This window comes from Pseudorasbora parva, chromosome 13 (genome assembly GCF_024679245.1).
Source record: "Pseudorasbora parva isolate DD20220531a chromosome 13, ASM2467924v1, whole genome shotgun sequence".
NCBI classification, from domain to species: domain Eukaryota; kingdom Metazoa; phylum Chordata; class Actinopteri; order Cypriniformes; family Gobionidae; genus Pseudorasbora; species Pseudorasbora parva.
The window spans coordinates 12,875,456-12,898,290 of record NC_090184.1 but is presented as its reverse complement, the minus strand read 5'-3'; the positions used below and the strand labels follow the sequence as shown (position 1 = coordinate 12,898,290).

Here is a 22,835-nt window from a genome sequence, read left to right as displayed (position 1 = left end):
GTCATTTTTAAAGAGTCTAAAGAGGAAAGTTGAAAGCAAAAATAGGGCATAAAAAGAAGAATACAATCTAAAAAGTAAATTAATAACATTTACATTTACAAATGGAGAATATACCTGTAAAATGTAAGTTATGCACTGAGGAAACCACCGCATTTCAAACACATAAAACGCCGCAAGTATTTATCTGTCTGTCAGCACAAGTAGCTGATCTCTCAGAGCATCTGACATGTCAGGCTGCTTTAAACTATACGGTTAACTATATCTAACTATATCTAGTTATTTTATAGTTCTTAATACAAAGGACGTGTCATGTTGAGGACAAATTGTATCATGCACCTTCCCTGCATCGGCTCACTCGGCGTACTCCACTATTTTCAGATGCGCTCATATCAATCTGCTGTATATCTTGTAGATATAAACTGTATTGCCTCATTCCATATCGTCTCTAAAAAATATATTTATATTGTACAAACTCGGTATACCGCCCAGACTTCCGTGTTGGTTCTGAGGCCTCACGTTATAAGCAAACGTTTCAATGGTTCACTGTTCGTTTTATCATACCACAAAATACACATTTCATGACGGCTATTTTAGAGGCGTGTCTAGCAATCCATTCCACAGACTCTTTTGAATATCTTTCAGAACTTTTCAAATTAAAAACTCTCAATTCATCCCATAATAAAACACTGCTGCAAAAAACACACTCATACTTTTTATTGGAAGGCAAATTCACTGAAGGCAAATTGATTGTGAGTAACTGTTGTAATTTATCCAGCTCGCACCACCCACTCCGAGCGATGCTCGAACTCTGGTCTTTCCGCATGGGAGTCTGACGCTCTAACAATGAGGCTAATGACTGGAACTTCTTGCCTAAGCCAGAGCGTCTATTAAGATTAGGGGAGTTTACCTGCACAGCTCTCCCTATTTGGTATCTGTTTCACTATCATGACAGATATATTTCAGAACCAACCGCTGTTAAAACGAATGCGGGCGTGGGCCAGATATTATTGCTGCTGCCAGTTGCTGACCACTGTAGTAGAGCAAAGATCTAGCCTTGAAGTCATGAGCACATTAAATAATTGTTCAGCATTTTGCATTGAGAGCATATTACGTAATTTAAATATTTAAGATGACAGATGCTAGAGACATCGCTTTGAAATGAACATCATGAAAAGTATCATACTTTTTTCTTTAAATGTATGTGGTTTCATTTATATTTTTGGAATGGGATGACCTGCAAGTTAAAATTTTATCCCCAAAAAAACCCTTGGGTGAAGTCAAACTAATTTTAAAAATAGTTTAAATTAAGCCATACCACAAACAATGGTTGATCATTAGCTTGCTTACTTTAAACAACCTTCAGTTAGCCTTCAGAACTGTATTAAAATTATTATAGTTTTTTTTTTTTTTTTACTGGCATAATAAGAAGAATTGAATTTGAAAAGATAAATCATAATAATAGTGATGCTTGCCTCAGCAAACACAGCTGATAACACTAAATGTTTTGTCTGTCTTTCCAAACAGAAAAAGAGGGCAGTGCTGCACCAGACACACTATGTGGAACTGCTTCTGGTGGTGGATAATGAGAGAGTAAGTCATGCAAATCTTCTCTCTCTACTACTTTTCTTTTCTCATTGTCTGATGGCTGTGTTACACTCGGGGAAATGTTAGCCAGTTCCACTATTTGTTCTAAATTTAAGTGCAAGATAATTCAAGGGGTGATGAATTGAGAAATCAACTTTCCCTTGAGCTTTTGATATATAAAAGGTCATGGTAATATAAGAATATCCTTTAAGTTTCAGAGCTGAAAACTTCCTTGCTAGTCAAAGAAAAGCTTTTATAGATGCCAGGCCCAGCAAACTAAATGACATTTTTTCAAAACTATTGGATCTATGACGTCAAAGGGATGCAAGTACAGCCTCAGCAGATCAAGGCCTACTTCATCACTTCTGGTTTAGCCCCGCCCAACGATTTGTTCATTTAACAGGCCCTAGTGTTAAACCATCTAGCTACAAAGCAATAAACATGCCTTTGAGGATTACTAAATATTGTGCAGTGACTGGGTTTAACAGTAATGCAACATGTAAGTAACTGTATTCATTCTAATGCCTGATCTATAATGTGATGTTTCATGTAGTCAGATGTTCTTTGACTGTGGTGTCAGTAAATCAGACCAGTGACTAAAACAGCATTGTTTCTCTTAGTAGGATAAAAATAATATGTTATTTAACAGTGATTAAATTCTTCTAAAGCAATCAAAGAAAGCTTCTTTGCAATAATTTCAGTAGTGCACGCTGAAGCTGTGAACAGCTAGAGTTTATCAGTGACTGAGTTCTGGACTCGCGCCAAAACTCCCGGTTTATTTAACACATTTCTTAACTATATCACATTTCACTGTTGGTGAAGATGAAAGCATTCGTTAGGGTACAGAAACTGAGTTGCAATTATGAGATCGCTGCTTTCATGCGCTCAGCATGTGTGTGATCGGCTACATTGATCATCACTGCAACCTTTCATGCCATGTCTTAATATAATGCCATCGATCTAAATGTAATGTAATACTTTTTGCAATTAGTTAAACCATGAGAACTGTAATTGTAAAAATAAACTAAAAGAGGGAGTAATAGTATTTGCAAAGATGTTAGTCAATCGCAGCAGTGGGTGTTTACACTAAACTCTCACAGCAGACTTGCCCCTTAAAATGGAGCGTTCAGAGCAGAAGGCAAAAATCAGGGTAGGAAAAATGCCTTTTATTTTTAAATGATGACAATATTTTATGTAAAAATCATTCTAACATTATAAGTGCACCCCAGGAAAATCATAAAACAATAACAAAAAAAACGCAGGTCATGACCCCTTTAATTGGTGATTGCCACCAATGTGAGATTTGTCCAATGTGAGAAGTGCCCAATGTCTGAAAGCCTTTCTTGTTTTTCTTTTTCTTTCTTCTCTACAGTATAACTACAAAAACAGGAATCATACAGCAGTACGTGAGGAGATGGTTCAGATTGCAAATTATGTTGATAGTGTAAGTTTTCGTGCATATTTTTATGATGGATGCAAAGAATGTAATTTATTCAATTAACTTTGATTTGTCACATGTTAAAGATTATTAGTTATATATCAATACAAAATGTAATTGTTAAGAGGATTTTCTCACTTGATTTTTTTTCTGCTTTCCCTTAGATGTACATGGCTCTGAATATTCGTATTGTGTTGGTGGGGCTGGAGATCTGGACTACGGGGAACTTTATCAATACTGATGGCAGTGCTGGAGAGGTGCTGGGCCGCTTTACTCAATGGAGAGAAAAAGAGCTATTTCGCCTTCGTCGTCATGACAGTGCACAGCTCATCCTGTACGGGCCTTTCTCTGTTAATTTATATCAGATGTTAGATGTGCATCATGTGAACATAAATATAATATAATCAATGAATTTGTGGTAATATCACTCAAAGGGAGTATGTGCAGGGGACACAGGTAAAAGGACCTAATACAAAGCCTTGCTGCATACCATAATTTACCATTACAAGATCAGATGTCTGAACTTAATTTCTCTGCAGCTTAGTCTGGGGGGAAAGCTATTTTATATTAAGTTAGGGTTTAGACATTAAATGAAAAGTTTAGATCTTTAATTATTATTTTACGTGAGCTAAAATATTTGGCTTTTTAAAAAGTGGTTTAACAACTAATATATTTATAAAAGTTTTAGAGATACGTACTGACGGAACAATATTTAACAGGGCTATACTCTTTCTTGCGTTGTATAAGCCTGTTAAGGTAGATCTTGCTGTATTCAGGACTTGCTCATAGCTGAAAACACTGTTTTTCCAAGCAAATTAAAAAAACGGATAACCCTCTATAAATAATCCGTGCTTTAAAAGTAGCAAGTCCTTCCATTGTAAAGAAAAAAATCCAGGTTTCCATTGTGTCCCCTTTAGATGTATTGTTCTATAAATTATAATGTGTAGTTGTTGCCTGTCTGATTCTCTTTCTCTCTCTTTTTACAGAAAGAAAGGATTTGGTGGAACAGCAGGCATGGCTTTCGTTGGCACAGCTTGTTCCAGAAGTCATGGTGGTGGAATTAATGCGGTATGATGTCTCTGATCCACTTCTCATATGCTATAGATACTCACACACACTGTTAGTCAGTGTCTGTGGAACAGTGACTTTCACCAGTATCTAAATGTCTGTCTTTGTATGTATATGTGTGCATTTTCCCCTCAGTTCACCAATAATAATGTGATGTCATTTTCCTCCATCGTGGCTCATGAGCTGGGTCACAATCTTGGGATGAACCATGATGATGGCCGAAACTGTAAATGTGATGTCACGCACTGCATTATGAACTCAGGGGCAACGTGAGTGTTTTTTGTGTAAGTTTCAGGTTTTTAAATTTCAATGCGGTGAGATTTTAGTTTTGACCCCTTTTTTTGTCCTTAGTGGTTCTCGTAACTTTAGCAGCTGTAGTGCTGATGACTTTGAGAAGATGATCTTGAACTCAGGTGGTCGCTGCCTGCTGAACACACCTCGGCCGGACGAGGCATACAGCGCCCCCTTCTGTGGGAACAAGCTGGTGGATGTGGGCGAAGAGTGTGACTGTGGATCAGAGGAAGTGAGTCTTCCAGATCAGTTATTTGGTGAAGAGAGCTAATCCTGTTTTCATGTTTCTAAAGAACGTGGTAATTGCTGACTGATTTAGTAACCAACTCTGCTGTTGCAACACAGCAACAAAAAGAAATGTTCTCTTTTTTTCAACTGCTTTTGTTTCCAACAAATGTCTTAACTTAAAATATTTTTATGAACATAAAAACAGACATTTGATAAACATAATTAGAATAATGAGTCTCTTAACAAGGGGGAGGGTCAATATCAAAAGTAGCAGTCACTGTAAGAACGATCAGCTGTCCCTCCTGTCTCCCTGTAGCATGGTCTTAGGTGTCTTGCATTACTGACATTGCAGTTTATTGCTCTGGCCACATCTACAGTCACCATGCCTCTCTGCAGCTTGCCTATGACATGTTAACTCAGGGGAGCAGGCACACTAGGCATCTTTCTTATGGTGTTTTTCAGTCAGTTGAAAGTAGGCCTGTCGCGATAGTCCATAAATCAATTAATCGCACGATTAAAAAAATGAGCTTGATAATTTTTCCGGCTGTGAAAATTTCCATTTGCACTCTTGTTTGTTTTCCTCGTCTCGCTCGTTGACTGCGCGTGCGTGCCGATCGTTTGGGGAGATGTTTGTACTCGACGCGCAGACTGGGTGCTGGTGTTATGAGACATCATGTTCAGCCAGATTCTCCTGGAGCTCCTAATTCTTCGGTTGCGGAGCTGCACGCAAAGTTACAAAATTTGACGCGCACAGCCCCAAGCGAAATGGGGTCTCGCGCACTCCCCGTTGACGTTATTTTTGCCGTGCACACCCTCGTGCTCGTGCGGACGCGCAGATTATAAACGAGGCTCAAAGCTACACTGAAGTCGGCAGTTTGATAAATGCAAGTCTTCAGTTCAATCTTTGTGTGCTAAAAAAGGCACATAAGTTACTGTAGAAATAGCAATACACATTCTCCTTTTTTGCCAAATAAATGAAAAGCATGTCATCAATGTCTTCTCTCTTTCTGTATCAAAATCTCACCTAGCTTTCCTCAGAGAGGGTCAAGTCAAGTTGTTTGAGCATGATTACAAGATGTAACGTTTTTTTGAATGCTGTATCCATTGTTGATAATTAAGTTATATATCATATGCTAAAGTACATTTCTGGAGTGTTAACGATTAAAACAAAAAAACAAAAACAAGAACCATACAGAACCGAACCGAACCGTGGGTTTTATTTTTAGATTTATTGATTAATGATTTATTAATTGATATTTTAAATATTTTCCTATTTCAGTGTTAGTCTTTAGAAATAAAAGTTTATTGATCTTTGAAAAAAATTACCTACATTATTATGCCATTATCATTATTTTAGATGAAAAATGGTGTCAGAACGACAATTTTATCGTTTATCGCAATAATTTCTTGGGCAATTTCTCGTCCAGCAAAATTTGTTATCGTGACAGGCCTAGTTGAAAGGTCTCTTTAATATCCTAATTTATTGTAACTGACCTTAATTGTCTACTGTCTGTAAATTGTTAGTGTTTTAAGAAATGTTCCACTGGTACAATGATTCATGGTTTATGATTCATTGTAAGTTCTCTTTAACCAGAGAATGCAAGCTCAGTCCACTCAGGGCTGCTCACTCAACCCAGAATGCCTTTTGTAATGTCTTTCCTCTCAATGACAAAATAAACAACTTAAATGACAGCGGTGAGAAATGTCAATAAAAATGTTGAAGGTCCTAATCAATGCAGTTTTAAAGCGCTTCGAAGGGCTTCAGAGGCTCTGCACGATACCCAGACGAGGAATATAGTCTCATCTAGAGAGATTTTTTTTTTTAGTGTATATACTTTTAACCTAAATTGCTCATCTTGCACTGTAAAATCGCTGGAAAGGTCACACTAGGCGTAGGCGAAAGTACTGCCCCCGTGTTTACAATGCGTACATGCAAAGTCTAATACAAATGTCCTTTAGCACAAAAAAAGGTAAAGCAACAATGTCGGATGATTTTGAAGTAGAAGATGGAGTGTTTTTTGGTAAAGGCTGTTTGTATTAGTCCTCGCACATTTGCTTGGGGCGGTACTTCCGCTTACGTCTTTCGTGACTCTTCCAGCGTGATTGCGCAATCAGTGTCAAGCCACTGAGCAATTTAAGTTAAAAAGTATATACATGTTTTTTATTTTTTATTTTTTAATGGTCGATGGTTTCACTAGATAAGACCCTATTCCTCGTCTGGGATTGAGTCTTTAAAGCTCTTTTGAAACTGCATTGATTTGGACTGTCAACATTTTGGTTGCCATAGAAGTCTATATCTAGTAGGGCCGGCATTGGCTCAGTGACTCATGTAGGACCAGAAGGTTGGTGGTTCAATCCCCAGTTCCATCTGACCAAGTGTTGAGGTGTCCGTGAGCAAGACACCTAACCCCAGCTGCTCCCCAGAAGCTGGATGGTGCCTTGCATGGTTGACATCGCCGTCGTGTATGAATGGGTGAATGTGAGGCGACATGTAAAGCGCTTTGCTGGGACACTGGGTCCCCAGGACCAGGGTTGAAGATTAGGCATTAAAGTCACAAATATCATAACTGTTATTACAAACAGAAAGATGTATTGTACAGAGAAATTTCATGTTTGCGCAGGATATGAGTGAACTTTACTGGTGAACATGACGGTACATGGTGGAGTATACACACTGGCATAGCGCATTGCACTGCTCAATTTCACTCGCACTCGCTCTGGTTTAAAACTATCCTGTAAAGCTTATTTGGATTTTGACAAAATTATATTTAAAATACAGTATCCAAAAAAAGGGACGTTTCTTTTTTTAGCTGAGTTTAGTTTGTAGCATCCCTAATGAAGAATTTTGATAACTGAATGTTGTTTGTTGTTTCAGGAGTGTGAGAAGGACCCGTGCTGTGAACCAAAAACATGTAAGCTGAGATCAGGTGCTCAGTGTGCGTATGGGGTCTGCTGCAAGAATTGCAGGGTAATTACACCTTTTCTAACAATAGCTCTGCTCCAAAGCTTAGTGAGATGCAACGTTATTGTTATTGTTAACTTAAATTATATTAAAACATTTTTAAAATTTAAAATAGAGATTAAAAAAAATACACATTTTAATGAAAAAATTAAAGTAAAACAAAAAAATTGCCTTGGAAACTAACTAAAATGAAGGTTGCTATAGTAACATTTATAAAATAAAAAAATAAAAGCTTATTTAAAATAAAGATAAATCCTGATAAATAATATAATAGTATGATAAATACTATAATAGTATATAAAATTATACTAAAATAATACTGCCATGCTACTTTATAAGATACCAAATTGTAAGGCAATATTGTCCTTAGTTTAGGTTAATATTTGGCTAGTTTGGTCATATATTTTTTCTACACCAAAGTATCAAACTTTTCATGCCACCAAGCTGCTTACTAGAACAGAGCTAATATATACATGTATATGCCATTTGACAAGTGGTTACTTTTTGCTCACATGCTCTGCTGAAATCTTCTCTCTCTGTCAGTTTTTACCTGGTGGCACTGTGTGCAGAAGCAGCACTGATGAATGTGATTTGCCAGAGTATTGTAATGGCACATCTGCCCTCTGTCAAAACGACTTCTTCAAACAAAACGGCCATCCCTGCAAACAAGACGAGGCTTACTGCTACAACGGCCAGTGCCAGCACTATGACACCCAGTGTCAGGCCATATTTGGCACAAGTGAGTACACGATTTTGTACTTAGATAAAATAAGAATTAAGATTTTTTTTAATCGAATATTGATAAAACAAAAAACAAATCTGATATAAATTTTTGGCTTGTATCTCCTACTCCTTTTTTGCCCTGATTGAAGCATACAAAACCAAATTTCAAAATGGTCAGTCAGCTGATCATAAACTAATGTCATATATAGTATTTAAAATTAATGTTCCAGTGAACCGGAAGCAGCAAGTGAGTTTTCTTCAGTGCTGTGGTGTATTGAATGGGGTCAATTTTGATTTCATGAGGACTTTAACCCAAGTTGATTAACTCATTAATGTAATTGTTTGGTAATAACCAATGTTATATCGAAGTGTTAGAAAGTGTACATTCCAAATAGCTTTCATACTTCCCGATTGATCCTCTTATATATTCTGGGCAATTTGAAACGCATATAAGAGAAGATGGATATCTAACCTACAGAAGAGCAGTATAACATTTAGTCTATTGCAAAAGACTCGTTGGTGCCCCTTACAAGCGCATTCTTTTCTATGAAATAAACATCAATGTAACAGACTCATGAGTGCTTACTGTAAGCACTTGTTTTACCTTGATTGCAAAGTTTACTAGCGAGAAGCTGGTTGCTTTATCCAGCCGAGAAATTATTTTGTTTGTATGTCATCTGGCCACACAGTGCAATGCGTAAAAGGGCTCGCGCTCCTCAGAAACAATGTCAGAATTTGACAGAGCTTGTGTTTTAAGGCTAAACAGACACTGAAATTAATATTTAACTGAAAACTGGCCATAAGCCACTGTTCTCTCACACATCTATGATAAACCTGGTTTTCTTAACATTAGTGCTGTTTTGGACTGATTGTTTGAAAGCATTTGCTTACTGAATAATTGTACTGAAAACTTTCCTGGAGTTTATTGGCTTAAAATGATCTGGTCGTAAACAGAGAGTCAGGGCCTTGGTTTAACGTCTCATCCAAGGGACGGTGCTTATTAAGAGTATAGTGTCCCTATCACTATACTAGAGTTTTTTGGACCCACACAGACCTCAGTATTAGCACCCCCTGCTGGCCTCACTAGCACCTCTTCCGGCAGTGACGTAGTTTTCCCTGAAGGTACTGACCAGGGACCCTGCCTCGCTTCAGTGGGATGCAATTTTGTATGCTTCTTGTTGTGTTGTTACATGTGTGCATTCTGTGCAATCCATGTTTTAAATACCCATTTCTGACTACAATAAAGAACAGTCTGTTTTTGTACATGTGCTTTTAAATGCAAATGAGCTGCCCCTCCAACCAGTTCCTGCATCAATCGAATTATCTGCCAGATACTAACAAGACATCTGCTTGGTTTGGATTGTCATCTATATATTGCGATATCTCTTTCACAGATAGGACAGTTCTTCTTTCATCATTACATTTCAACAGGTTTTAAAGCTATATTAGTTTAAACTTCTAAAGGGTCGTTTTCTGAGCACATAAGAGTACCGCAATCAGCTGGCAGTTTAAAAAAAACAATTTCTGCTGTGTATTGAGCACACACACACACACACAGACAACTGGCTGTCAGACGTCGTCTTCTTTCACTTTTTTTTTGTTTAAACTGTCAAATTTATACAAAGGTCTTGTTCACCGTTGTCGCTTTTGAAAACAAAATAGCGGTGCCGTGCATGGAAACATGCAGAATAAGGTGCGGTAATATTAATATTAATAAGATCTTCCTAAATAAGAAGGGGGAGAAATCTGAGTGGCTCGTTTTTTCACATGCTTGCATTGAAAGGCTTACCAAAACAAAGTAACTAGGTTGTCTTTTTCACATTTTCTGGGTTGGTAGATGCAACGAGGACCCAATTATAGCACGGAAAAGATTTTCATATGTCCCCTTTAACGTTGACAGCCCTATTTAAAACAGGGAAAAAAATTTACTAAAATTAAAATGCATCTGAATGATGATAAATAGCTATACTCAGTGAAACTAAATAGCGGGAAAAAAGATTTAGAAAATAGAACAATAGGAGATGTTCTGTAAATGTAATCAATCTATCTTTGCTTTCGTGTAGAGGCTAAAGCTGCTCCTGAGCTGTGTTTTAAGGATGTGAACTCGAAAGGTGATCGTTTTGGAAACTGTGGCTACCATTCCAGTGGATTTAAGAAGTGTGAAAGCAGGTACAGCACAGCTAGATACAATTCAATCCAAATTCACATTCAGAAATTCAAATTCTGGTTTTTCATAAGAACACACACGCTTTAATTTTTTAAGGAACGCCATGTGCGGGAAGCTACAATGTGAGAACGTTCAGTCATCAGTCATATTTGGCATCAAGCCATCAATCATCCAGACCCCCATCGCTGGCACTACTTGCTGGGGCGTGGACTTCCTGCTGGGCTCTGATGTACCTGATCCCGGCATGGTCAACGAGGGCACTAAGTGTGGAGAAAATAAGGTAAAGAAAAGAAACTTTGAACATACAAAGTTCCTGCTTAAATTATGCAAACAAAAATATGTTTGTTGAATAGTTTAACAACTTTCATGTATGTGCACACATTCTCAGGGTTTCTGTTTCTGAGCAACAGTCTCTCCTTCTTCTTTGAATACCTTTAAAGAGTTAACTCGTTAATGGGGAAAACCATATGCAATCACGTGTCTTTGTGTTCTCGAACGTCGTAATAGTAAGCTATCGTGTGTGCGAAGGCACGTGATTATACGATATTGCCTCAAACTGAAGAGACACTCAGTATCTCTCCCCTGGGAGCGCATCGTCATTAAAAAAAGCTTACGCTGCCCACAAAGCTGTGCAGAATAACATCCACTCATTTCAATCATCGGATCAGGATGGTGCTGCTTTGCACACCATAGCGGTGTTACAGTCTGCTGAAAGATCAAAGTACGTGCAGGAGCATTGACAAAGAAGCTTTCTCAGAATTATGCAGAGCCACAGATTTATATCCCGGGCATCAAAGCAGACTACACAATCGGCTGTTCAATGAACCTCACCTTGGTTTGCACTCTGGGTGAGTAGTGTTGTTGTTCCAAGATGCTAACAACAAGCGCTTCCCGTACGGGCTGGATCCCAAGCCCAAGAGATCTGGAGAGACCATTATCTCGACTGTCATATTAATTCCCTCGAAATGATGGCTCCAGCAGTTATGGGGCTACCATGTCCTAATGCAGGTAGAGGACTGTATTTGCGCCGTCTGAACAGGCTAGTGCAGCAGGTTCTCCGGTCCCTCAGGGTGATTTACATCCCTGGGCATTTGAATGTGGGAGCAGATTTATTATCCAGACAAACTGTGACAACATGGGAAATGGAAACTCCACCCTGAGATACTCAAACAGATTTGGGAAAGATTTTTGGACCTCTCCACTTCTCAAGAGACCCTGCAATGTCCCCTCTACTTCTCTCTGAGTCACCCAGCCCCGAGTCTGGATGTCATGGTGCAAACATGGCTCAGAATGCGCCTGTATGTGTTTCCACCGATCGCTCTTCTCCCGGGAGTCCTCGCTGAGGTCTGTCAACAAGGGTCTCGCCTCTTATTGATAATGCCTCATTAGCCTACCAGAGTTTGGTTTTCGGAGATAATAATCCTCCTCTAAGGCTTGCACTGGGGTATTCTGAAACAGGAGGGACACAGGATACAATCATTTACATGCCATCAAGTTGTTCTAAACCTGTATGAATTTCTTTCTTTTCTGCTGAACACAAAAGAAGAATATGGGTAACCAAACTGTGGATGGACCCCATTGACTTCCATAGTATGGGGGAAAAAATACTATGAAACTCAATGGGGTCCCATCAACTCTTTGGTTACTGGCATTGTAACATACATATCTTGTGTTCAGCAAAAGATAGAAATTCATACATTTTTGGAACAACTTGAGGGTGTGTTTTGATATTTGGGTAAACTATCCAAAAACATTTTAAAGAATCTACTTGAAGGCTGATTGAGAACATGATTGTTTAGACTTTTTTGTTTTTTTTCATGACAAAACTTAGTTTCATGATTTCACCCACACACTGTATGTTTTTGACTATCCTTTTTTTTTTTGTATTGCAGGTTTGTCTGAACTTTGAGTGCAGAAGTGCAGATGTGCTGAATTATGACTGTGACGTTGAAAAGAAATGCCATGGCCATGGGGTACATATGCATACACTACCCACAAATCAATGCCATAATTTTACATACACCTACATATACATCATTTTAACTCAACTATTAAATTCAAGGTCTATCTATACACCTGTTTTTAAATCCTAAATACCTAGAGTTCTACATATTTAAATTAAATGCTTGCTGTGTGTGTTTGTGTGCTTGACTACTTTCAGGTGTGTAACAGCAATAAAAGCTGCCACTGTGACTACGGCTGGGCTCCTCCATTCTGTGAGGCCTCTGGTTATGGAGGAAGCATCGAAAGTGGCCCCACCTGGGACGGTAAGACTACTTAACAATAGCACAGCTAGAGCTTAAGAAAGGATTATCATCACTTTTAACACTTCATCTATAAATGTGATTACTAGTGTTGTTGATTGATTTAAAAAAAAAAGAAAAAAAAAAAAGATTTAATCACAATTTTCTGTAATTAATCTGTAAGTATTCAATTTTGATAGCCCTAGTGAATACCTCAAATTTAATTTTCACTCTCACTTTGACTTTCACTCAGATAAAGATACTTCCACAAGGGATGGTCTTCTTGTGTTCTTTTTCCTTGTTCTTCCTCTTTTGGCATTGGGTTTATACGTGTTCTTCAAGAGGAATGAGCTGAAGCAACGCTTTCTCAGAAAAAAACGCTCTCAGGGTTATGAGTGAGTATAAAGAGTGACAAATACTCAACCTTTCACTGCACTGTTATGATATCATCAACACTAAAGTGATAAACTGTTGAATTTCTGAAATGAATGTATATGTATAAGTTGGAAATTAAATTAAATTACAAAATGTACAATTATTATTTTCTTTTAAGATTAAATTTTGTTTCCTGGTTTTATAAGGCTATCATTTGTTATGAAACTATCTGTCATGCATAATCAACTTAGCAACAAGGTAAATAGCTAAATAAATAATTCAGCTGTGCCTCAGTGTAACAGCTATCAAAATTGTGATGTATATTTAAAGTGCCTCTATTATACTTATGCTTTTTCAGTTATTAACTTTCATGTGTACACAGTAAATGTCATTATTGTCTCTCAAAGAAAGAACTGATTCTGAACTGCCTGAAACAAGTTGTCAGTTACTGCCTGTAAGGGCTGCACAATAATGGTTAAAATGATAATCATGATTATTTTGTTCAAAATCATAATCACGATTATTCTGTCAAAAGGGGTAATATAGTTATGGCCATTTTACATGCTGTTTACCAACCTACACTACATCCAAAAGGCCTGTAGGTGGCACACTGACTTCATTTAACCAACTATGATAACTTCGTTAGATGGTAAATCAATACAAAACACATGGTTTTGTTGAGCACTTTGTAATCTGTATCACATTAGATTTGTAAAGCAACACAATACATTTGCGATTGAGACAAACCACAGATTCAGATTGCCCAGCAAATTCTTAAAGCAAAGAATGATGATGTAAAAAAGAATGTCTGTGGCTAGGGACATTCTAAAACGCTTAAAGTGAAAATTGCTTAATGTGGCTTAATGCACTGACAGTGATATTAAAAGACCTAACTCTGTAAAAATCATAATAAAACATAGGCTTCTGTACAGCAAAACAGTTGTGCCCAGAATATGAACACAACGTGTTTAATTACACGTTAAGTGTTTTCTCTCCATTAAAACATTATTAAAAAAAAGGCTTATGTCACTTAATGTAGCCTAATAGTGATATTAAATGAAAATATTCTGCACAAACCAATTTTTCCGTATAGTATGCTTTATTAGTATTTATTGTTTACTGAGTTTGATCTTTTAATGTCACTGTAGCCTAAATTAAGCCACGTTAAAGGGGTACTTCAGCGCTGGGAAGATTAATCTGTATTTAAACTGGGTCATTAATGTAGTAGAAATGTGAAATATTTTTTTTTTTATTTGGTGCTTTCTAGACTGAGAAAAGACAGAAAATGTTTTTTTCTCTCATGGGGATGAAAGACAACAATTCCCAGAATGCTTCGCTGCCCTACAAGGCCACTCCCAAAGCCACTGCTACTGAATTACTTTGACTGGATCACTTTCACTTTCCCACCGCAACCGTTCATTTTCATAAAATCAGTTCAGTTAGAGAACAGAGACTACAATTAAAAACTGAACGTGTCTGTTCAATATGTGATTTAGCCGCTGAGGGAGTGTGTCACAGCGCAAACTGCAGGAATCAAATTACATACATCGTGATGAGCTCTTGTCATGAGAGCTGAGGTAAACGCGACCACACTCGCGGGATAGATTCACAGCGCGTGTTCAGTCTGGTGCGTTTTCAGTTAATTCCTTTGGAATAGGATATAAGGGGGATATGAGGAGGGGGAGTAGCCTAGAAATCTAGACGCACCCTAGCGGCAGCAAATCTAATTTGCTGCGAGTGTCGTCTAGCGACTCTCAATACACTTCTGAGCTGTAAACGCCAAACTCTGGTCGGGCCAATCACATCGTGTATAGAGTCGGTGGGCGGGGCTTAACATAATGACGGCAGAGTTGCGCTTGCGTGCTTCTAGTAAACACAAAAACTGACGAACGGCGGTCTTTCAAATCATCTTTGACCGTGACTCTGGAAGACTTGGAGTTAAGCTTTTCTCTGAGAAAAGTACAAAGAACGGCACTAAAGTCATTCTTAAGAAGGGAGGATGTGTTCTGAGTTTTGCCGACCAGATACGGTGAAAGTTTATTCTGTCAACGAGCTCTGTTTCACCTTCGTTGCTCTGGTTGGTTGTAGCGATATCCAATTGCGTGCACACCGTGCAGAGGGAGTTTGAAAGACAACCGTTTATCCCGCCCCTCAGATTGAGCCCTGTCAATGGTGAGTTTCCAGACCACACATCTTGATGTGGGTCTGTCTTGTCAGGCTAATGGGGGAGCAAAATCATGCAAATATACTCCAGGGTTTCTACTGATACAAAGCCATATGCTAATCGCTGAAGTAACCCTTTAAGCGATTTCTTAATGGGAGGAAAATACTTAATTATGCATTGCGTTCATATTCAGGGCTCATCTATTTCATCATGCATCTGGCAACTACAAGAATGACTGCTAGTGGAGGCTCGTTATCAACGCAAACCCCAAAGAAAAAACACGTTTTAAGGATAAATAACGAGCGAAAACAGGTGATGGTACAATATATATTATGAGAAAATGTATAGGGCCCTATCATACACTCTCCGCATTAGTAAAATGCAGGTACACAACGTAAACACACATATTACACACACAAACATGCCAAATATTAAAAATAATATTTAATACACAATTTACAATGTAAAATATTATTATTGTGTATATAAAGATAATAATGCCTACATGTATAATGGCAAGCAAGTCATTGCATGTATCAAAATGACCTATTCGCAATAATGACGAAATAAATTGTCTACTTATTTAACCAATCGTGGCAATACACACATGTATTTAAACTGACTAGTTGAGGATGTCTATATTCCACCATAAAAATAGCGAATCCACCATGGTGCAAGCGCAAGTAGCTTTTAAAGGGAATGGGAGATGAGACTCTGATTGGTTTATTGCACGTTATGCCTAAAACACACCCATGACCATTAAGAGAATAGGGACAACTCTTTTTGACCATGTGCCTGGTGCGTTGACCATTTTTCTCGTTGTTAAACTAGCAAAATTGGATTCGGTAAGTGGTGGTTGTGGAGATTCCCCCCTTCTATGTAAAGCGCTTTGAGTGCCTTGAAAAGCGCTATATAAATCGAACGCATTATTATTATTATTACTTAGATCATTAAATTAGGTTCAAAGTGTGTTTTTTTGTTTGTTTTTTTTTACCTTGAATGCATGTAAGCCTATTGTAGGAGACCTCCAAAAGAAAATGAGAAACTTTTAAAAAAGTATAATTGTTTTGTTGTTGATGTTGTTGTTGTTGTTTTTTTGTTGTTGTTTTTTTTTGGGGGGGGGGGGGGTGAAACGTATTGAACAAGTAAAAGGTTAGTGTGTTATCAATATAACTTAGATGTTAACATTATCAGCATTCTTTGGTTGTTTCCTCAGAGCTAATAGCAGACCGCAGGCTACTGTGTCCCAGCGGGCAAACCCCAACAGTATAGTAAAGGATGGGGTGAGTGAGTAATTATACAAACGCTACTGTTTACTGACAACCACTCTGCCAATGTTTAACTTACAAAATGTAGTGTTAACATGAATCTAACAAGTGTAATTAACATGTGGTACTGATCCTTTAGATTTTAGATTTTTTTTCCAGTATATCTGCCTGAGCATAACACAACTGTACAAATGCCCACTTTAATGCCTTAGGGATTGACAATGCAACAGAAACTTAACTATTTAGTAAATCAATTAATTAATGTTTGAAGAGGGAAACCATGTTTGAATCATTCCCAGTTAAACAATACATTTCCAGTTCTTTCCAGCTGAAAAGGACAATTCATGGGAAGTTAAAACAAGTTGAAAGAACAAATTCATGAGTAATCGTCTGTCTAAGTCATCAAATGTTACATCTCATTTGTAAACAATAGTCTGCTGATATAAATATAATGACCAGGCTCCTCTTTTTTTCTCTTTTATGATAAAGCACCAGGTTCAGTTATTGCCACCAGAGGAGGTAAATAACTGCACACTGTTTATATAAGAAGGTTTTTATTGCATTTATACTGTGGGGCATTTCTGCTGCTGTTGCTTTTACAGTACCCTTTCTGCTTCTCTGCATTGATCCTAACAATTCTTTCTCTCCTTACACTTTGTCTTTTTTTATAAAAGACACAAGCCATATGCTAAGAACCATTTTGCACATTAATTTAAATAATGTTTTATTATTGTTTAATAAAATATTAAATTATTTAAGAAAATTATATAATCATTTAATTTATTTACATGCATTACATAATCATTATAATGATATTATTATTATTAATAATATATTTGATTTACATCTTCTAACCCTGGTTTGATGTATACTTCAACAAGATTTATTCTCTCTTTAGTTCTTCTGCATTTTTTTTTGTTGTTGCATAAAGTCAGTTTGCATTAAGTTTTTCATTGTGGAAATGGGTTTTTCTTTCTTCAACACCATCATTTTAACTGTTTGTTAGCCATTTTAGTGCCTTCAGGTCACAACACAGCATGTTTACTTGTAATTACTGAAAAAGCAAAGTAATGCTTTAAATGGAACAAAATTAACAAATATAAAGTAAATTGAGGCGCTGGCAATCAGTCTGCTTTCCATATTTTTATGGAAATAAAATGATACAGATACAGTCCAAGCAGAAAGGTACAAGACAATTATATTATATCAATTACATACCAGTATATCTATATAGTACTGAATAGTACATATACTAGTATAAGTAGTATAATAATATAATAGAGGAGGCACAGTCTCTTGGAAGTGCAAAGACCAGTACACACAACAGTCTCTTCAGGTTCTTCCTTGATGTTTGTGTTGTCCTGGGTGTATATACACATACAGAGGTTAAAATTAACACTCACCAAAGAAAAAAAAATTGCTGTTGGCGAGCAAGTTTAAGACTTGTCGATTTAAATAACTAAGCTCAAAAAGAGGGAACTCAATTTGTGAATACTGAATTGAGCTCTCTTTCACATGTTGGGTTTGAACGGACAAAATCACACAAAATTATGTCAAAAAAATGTCTGCTTCAGCGAGTATTCTAGTAAACTTTTGTTACTTTAATAGGGATTAATACATGTTTACTTTATACAGTGAAAACTATTATGTTACTTTACAATTTAATATTTTCTTTAATGTCTCTGCCTGAAAAGTACTGTAACTTGTCTTTAATAATGTTAAATTTATATTAGTTAAAAGGGTACATTTTATTATACATATATATGGTAATTAAATTATGCATTTATGCTTTTTTTATTATTATTCTGTTTTGTGATTTTAGGTGTTTAGCTATTTTTTCTCTGAACTCAGGCTTAACTGACTGATGTTTATGTCAGATTCATTTACATCCTACTTAGTTTAAGTGATTTATTCTATTGTATAAGTTACCCATCATGCATATGTTTGTGCACTCTTAACAGGAGTTTCTGTCTTTTTGCAGGTGGTTCGGACTAATAAATCCGCCTCTGTGCCATCTTACACCACCAGACCGCCACCGCCACCATTTACACGGTAATAATATACAATACCTTCAAAATTTCAGGTTCAGGTAAAAAAAATATATATATAAGAAATGAATGCTTATTTATTCAGTAAGGATGCATTAAATTGAGAGTAAAGATTTATATTTCAAATATGGGAATATCTGGATGGGAGTCTTGACATTTCTATTCATTAAAGAAAAATATTAATATATTATATATTAATATTAAAAATATTAAGCAGCACAACTGTTTTCAACAATAGTCATAATATTTTTTTTCTTGAGAAACAAATCATATTAGTAATGCCTTCTAAAAAATTAATCTTTGCCATCACAGAATTAAATGATTTTGTAAAATGTATTAAAATAGAAAATAATACTTTTATTTTGTAATAATATTTCACAATAAAAAAAAACTGATTTTTAAAATAAAAAAAGTTTGGGGTCAAAGAGTGACCCCAAACTTTTGAATGCAAATGTAATGCATTCCAAACCATGCCTACTGCCTACTTAGAAGGCTGTCTTTTAAAGCAACATTCATTTTGGATCCTCATAAGTGGCTGATTTGTTATGTAGTACACAGCCAGCTACATTTTGAAAGCATGATATGCTCGTAAATCTAGTTTTTAGAGAGTTTATTTCTGACCCTCACCTATCCTCTGTCCGCTGTCCACAGACCACCTGCTCCTGCTCAACAACTAATGCCTCAAAGACCAGCGCCTGCACCTCCAGTATAACACACAAAAACACAGACTGACAGTTGTATTTCTGTCTGGGATGGGCAAGCCAAGTGTGAAATGTGCAGTGGGAGCAATCAGGTGGTCACACCGTCTCCCCCACTTATTCTTCCCTGTCCCTCTGTAAACAGCTGTCAACTGTCAATCAAACAGAGAGACGGTCACTGTTGTGAAAGAAACCTATACTCGGAATACATCACAGAGTACATAATGGGAGCGACAACTCTTTAGCCAATTAAGCGCTTTCCACCTGTTATGTGACAAAAGATGCCAATGGCAACAGACCGTTCTCCTTAATCGTTATGATTCTTATGTGCTATATAGGACCACTGCGACTTATTGCACTTCAGTAATATTCACTGTTTATAGAAATGTACAGAGACCCTTTGATCATAGGCTGGCTTTCCTCCTCCCCGTCCCTTTTTTATACACTTTTTGGTGCAAAATGTATTCTGTTCAACAGTCAATCATTGTTCCAAAAATGTTTTTATAATTTAAGGATAGTAAGGACAAGAGCAAATGCGATAATTTAATTTACTAGGTATCCCTATCATTTTACAAGGTTATCAAGTCATTAGTAGTATCTAAATGGCCCGTGTAACTGCAAATCATTCTCTGCACTGTGATGCATAATATTCATAATATAAATAGGGTTTTGCAATACTGGAGTGCAAGACAAGAAACAAAATACATTAAGTAATTTTGTTATTTTTACCATTTGAAATTGTTGCTACCAACACAGTGATTTAAAACTGCTACTTTACCATTTATATATAGTTTTATTTGCATATGTTTATTTATATGTACCTTTTTATAGAAAATCTATTTTTTACTTTATTTGCCAAGTGAAATTCTGTCCCCAATGAAGCAAAAATCAGGTAAACATGAATGCTTGGTTTTGGAAATGGCTAATTTCTAACACTTCATGATTGACTTTTTTTTCTTTTTCTTCTTTTTTTTGTGGTTAATGACTTTTTGTTTTGTTTTTTGTTTTACAAACAACAACAATGACAACAAAGTCAGCACTTTTCTCCTATCATTTTTAAGGGCTACATGACTTTATGCATGAAATCTTACACTATGCGATAAATATAACATTTCTTCCTTTATGAAACTGATAACAAAGAACAAAAATACCATTTGTCTGCATGTTTCATAGACTTCTTTCTTTGTGATGACCAATATCACACAGGGTCGAGTATGTGTATAAAGTCATGCGCCCTCAAACAAACAACTGTAACATGTCTGTTGTAGACCACATTAGACAGTATCCTCACATCTGGACATTTCCATCATAGCAAAATCAGTAAGTGCCATACAGTACATGATAAGTGTTATTTTACATGATTAATGATGGACACAACAACCTGCACCCCACACACTGCATTTCCATTTGTATGTAAATGATAACATGACAGGTGAAGCAGCTGTGGATTGTTGATGTTTTATGGATAAAAGATGGACTTGAAGTTGATTTTGCCTGCAGTGTGATGCTGATGATGGTTTTTGCATATGAAAATAAACACTGGTATGTTTTTAATGATGATGATGATGTGAGGTGCATTTTAAACACACGTTGTACAGCATTATTTTCAGTGAATCAGTGTCATGACCAACTAGGCCTTGTTAAATAAAATGTATGGCATATATTATTGATCATAAAAAAATGTAGGTGTGAATGCTAATTAGCATTTAGCAGAAAACAATATTTTCAGTGTTATTTAAGTTTTTTATATAGTATTTAATATTTTGAATTAGCTTCAAATATTTAAATAATTATTTTTTTAAGTTTAATTATTTAAGCTTATATTTCTATTTAGCTTTTTTTTTTTTTTTTTAGTAATTTTCTAAATAAAATAAAATAAAAATCAGCTTATTTCAGTTATGTACCAAGGCAACTTTTATTTTTTTGCTATTTAATTATATTTTATTTGACTTGAGCTTTATTACAATTAAACATGTGCAGCAAAACTGCATTTTCCATTCTCGCCTAATAATCCTTTGCTCATTCATTATGTATTAGGTCAAAATGTTTCCTGTCCATATGGATTTTTAAATTGTCCATTTTACTCTTACCACAACCATTTGAACACACATCACGTCGTAAGTACCAGCAAATAATACCAATATGGAAACTTAAATTTGATATCATATCAATTACATATTCCAAAAAATAATAAACCAGTAGAGCTTAGTGATTATTGGCCAATTGCATTAACTTCTTTGGTGTTTAAAAGCTTTGAACGGCTTGTTAAAAGGTACTCACAACAAATACACAACATTTAGTGGATCCTTTTCAATTTGCATATCAGCCAAGTAAGGGTGTGGATGATGCAATTTTAACATTGCACATTATCTACTCACACCTTGAAGGTCCCAAAAATCATGTGAAAATCCTATTTGCGGACTTTTCTTCAGCTCTTAATAATATTGTGCAATCTGTTTTGGTGGAAAGACTAGCTAGATTTTTTAAGTAACCGAGTTCAACGAGTGTGGGGGACTCACTGTCTGAGAAATAGATTACTAATGTCAGATCTCCACAAGGCTGTGTCCTCTCACCCTTATTGGTTATTTTGTATACAAACAACTGTACAAGTACACATCCAGGGAGAGAATTACATTTGCTGATGATACCGCATTAGTTAGTCTCCTTCAGGGGGATGAGGAAAATCATGGACCGGTTTTAAATTAATTTAATTCCTGGTGTGACACACCTTAAGCTAAATATTGCAAAAACTAAGGAGAGGAGCATCGATTTTAGAAAAGAGTCTTTGATGAGTGTGACTACTATGGGGAGCCTATTCAGAGTGTTAATGAGTATACCTTGGGGTTGTTCTGGATCACAAGTTGAGGTGGGATAAATGGACTGTGTGCAAAGAGGGACAGCAAAGACTATGGAAGATGGTGTCATTTAATATTAAGTCCAAATATTAAGATTTTAATGTTTTATAATTATTTTATTGAAAGTGTTTTGACTTTTTGTATTACCTGTTGGTATGGAAATGTCTCAGCTGTGCTAAAGAGGTCACTTAGGAAAGTTGTAAGTACTGCAAGTAAGTTAACTGGCATTCCTCTGTCAGGCTTAGAACAAAATCAAGCAAGATGTCTTACTAAAGCCATGAAAATTATATTAGATAATAGGCATTCTCTGTTTAATGAGTTTGAGAGACTACTATCAGGTCGCAGATTTAGAATACCAGTGTTTTTTAAAAATAGGGGGAAATTATCTTTCATGCTACATGCAGTTAAAATTTTAAAGGAAATTAATCATGAAATGGCCCTGATATGTCATTAGACATTAAGAAATCATGTTAATTTCAAATACTTCAGAAAAAATATATACAAATACTGTTTTTCAAAAAAACAGTAGTCCGGCCAGGATATTGTCATTTAAAAGTTGTTGTTGCAGCCCTCAACTGATGTTAATGTTGACATGTTGTGTTTTGGCCTGAAGCTCCGCCCTCCACCTATCTACCAATCACGAAGTCAGTAGTGTTTCGGCATCCGGTTTGTCAGATCTGCTCTAGCTACCACAGCTGCAAACATTCCTGCTGGATCCTGCAA

The 22,835-nt window shown here is 36.4% G+C and overlaps 1 protein-coding gene across 3 annotated transcripts in view; it reads left to right on the top strand.

The window, feature by feature from the left end:
• The window catches only part of adam9a (ADAM metallopeptidase domain 9a), a 66,803-nt gene extending 45,986 nt beyond the window's left edge, over positions 1 to 20,817 (top strand). For 2 of the 3 annotated variants that reach the window (XM_067413190.1, XM_067413188.1), the window contains 17 exons: positions 1,525 to 1,590; positions 2,957 to 3,028; positions 3,187 to 3,356; positions 4,009 to 4,090; positions 4,226 to 4,359; positions 4,442 to 4,613; positions 7,485 to 7,577; positions 8,115 to 8,310; positions 10,358 to 10,463; positions 10,558 to 10,741; positions 12,354 to 12,434; positions 12,623 to 12,728; positions 12,958 to 13,099; positions 16,460 to 16,526; positions 17,001 to 17,030; positions 18,493 to 18,563; positions 19,211 to 20,817. In XM_067413190.1, the coding sequence (XP_067269291.1) occupies positions 1,525 to 1,590; positions 2,957 to 3,028; positions 3,187 to 3,356; positions 4,009 to 4,090; positions 4,226 to 4,359; positions 4,442 to 4,613; positions 7,485 to 7,577; positions 8,115 to 8,310; positions 10,358 to 10,463; positions 10,558 to 10,741; positions 12,354 to 12,434; positions 12,623 to 12,728; positions 12,958 to 13,099; positions 16,460 to 16,526; positions 17,001 to 17,030; positions 18,493 to 18,563; positions 19,211 to 19,271 (1,833 nt within the window). In that variant the 3' untranslated portion in view covers positions 19,272 to 20,817. The remainder of the gene's footprint in view (positions 1 to 1,524; positions 1,591 to 2,956; positions 3,029 to 3,186; positions 3,357 to 4,008; positions 4,091 to 4,225; positions 4,360 to 4,441; positions 4,614 to 7,484; positions 7,578 to 8,114; positions 8,311 to 10,357; positions 10,464 to 10,557; positions 10,742 to 12,353; positions 12,435 to 12,622; positions 12,729 to 12,957; positions 13,100 to 16,459; positions 16,527 to 17,000; positions 17,031 to 18,492; positions 18,564 to 19,210) is intronic. The other variant, XM_067413189.1, reaches the window with a different exon arrangement.
• Positions 20,818 to 22,835: the final 2,018 nt, after the last annotated feature.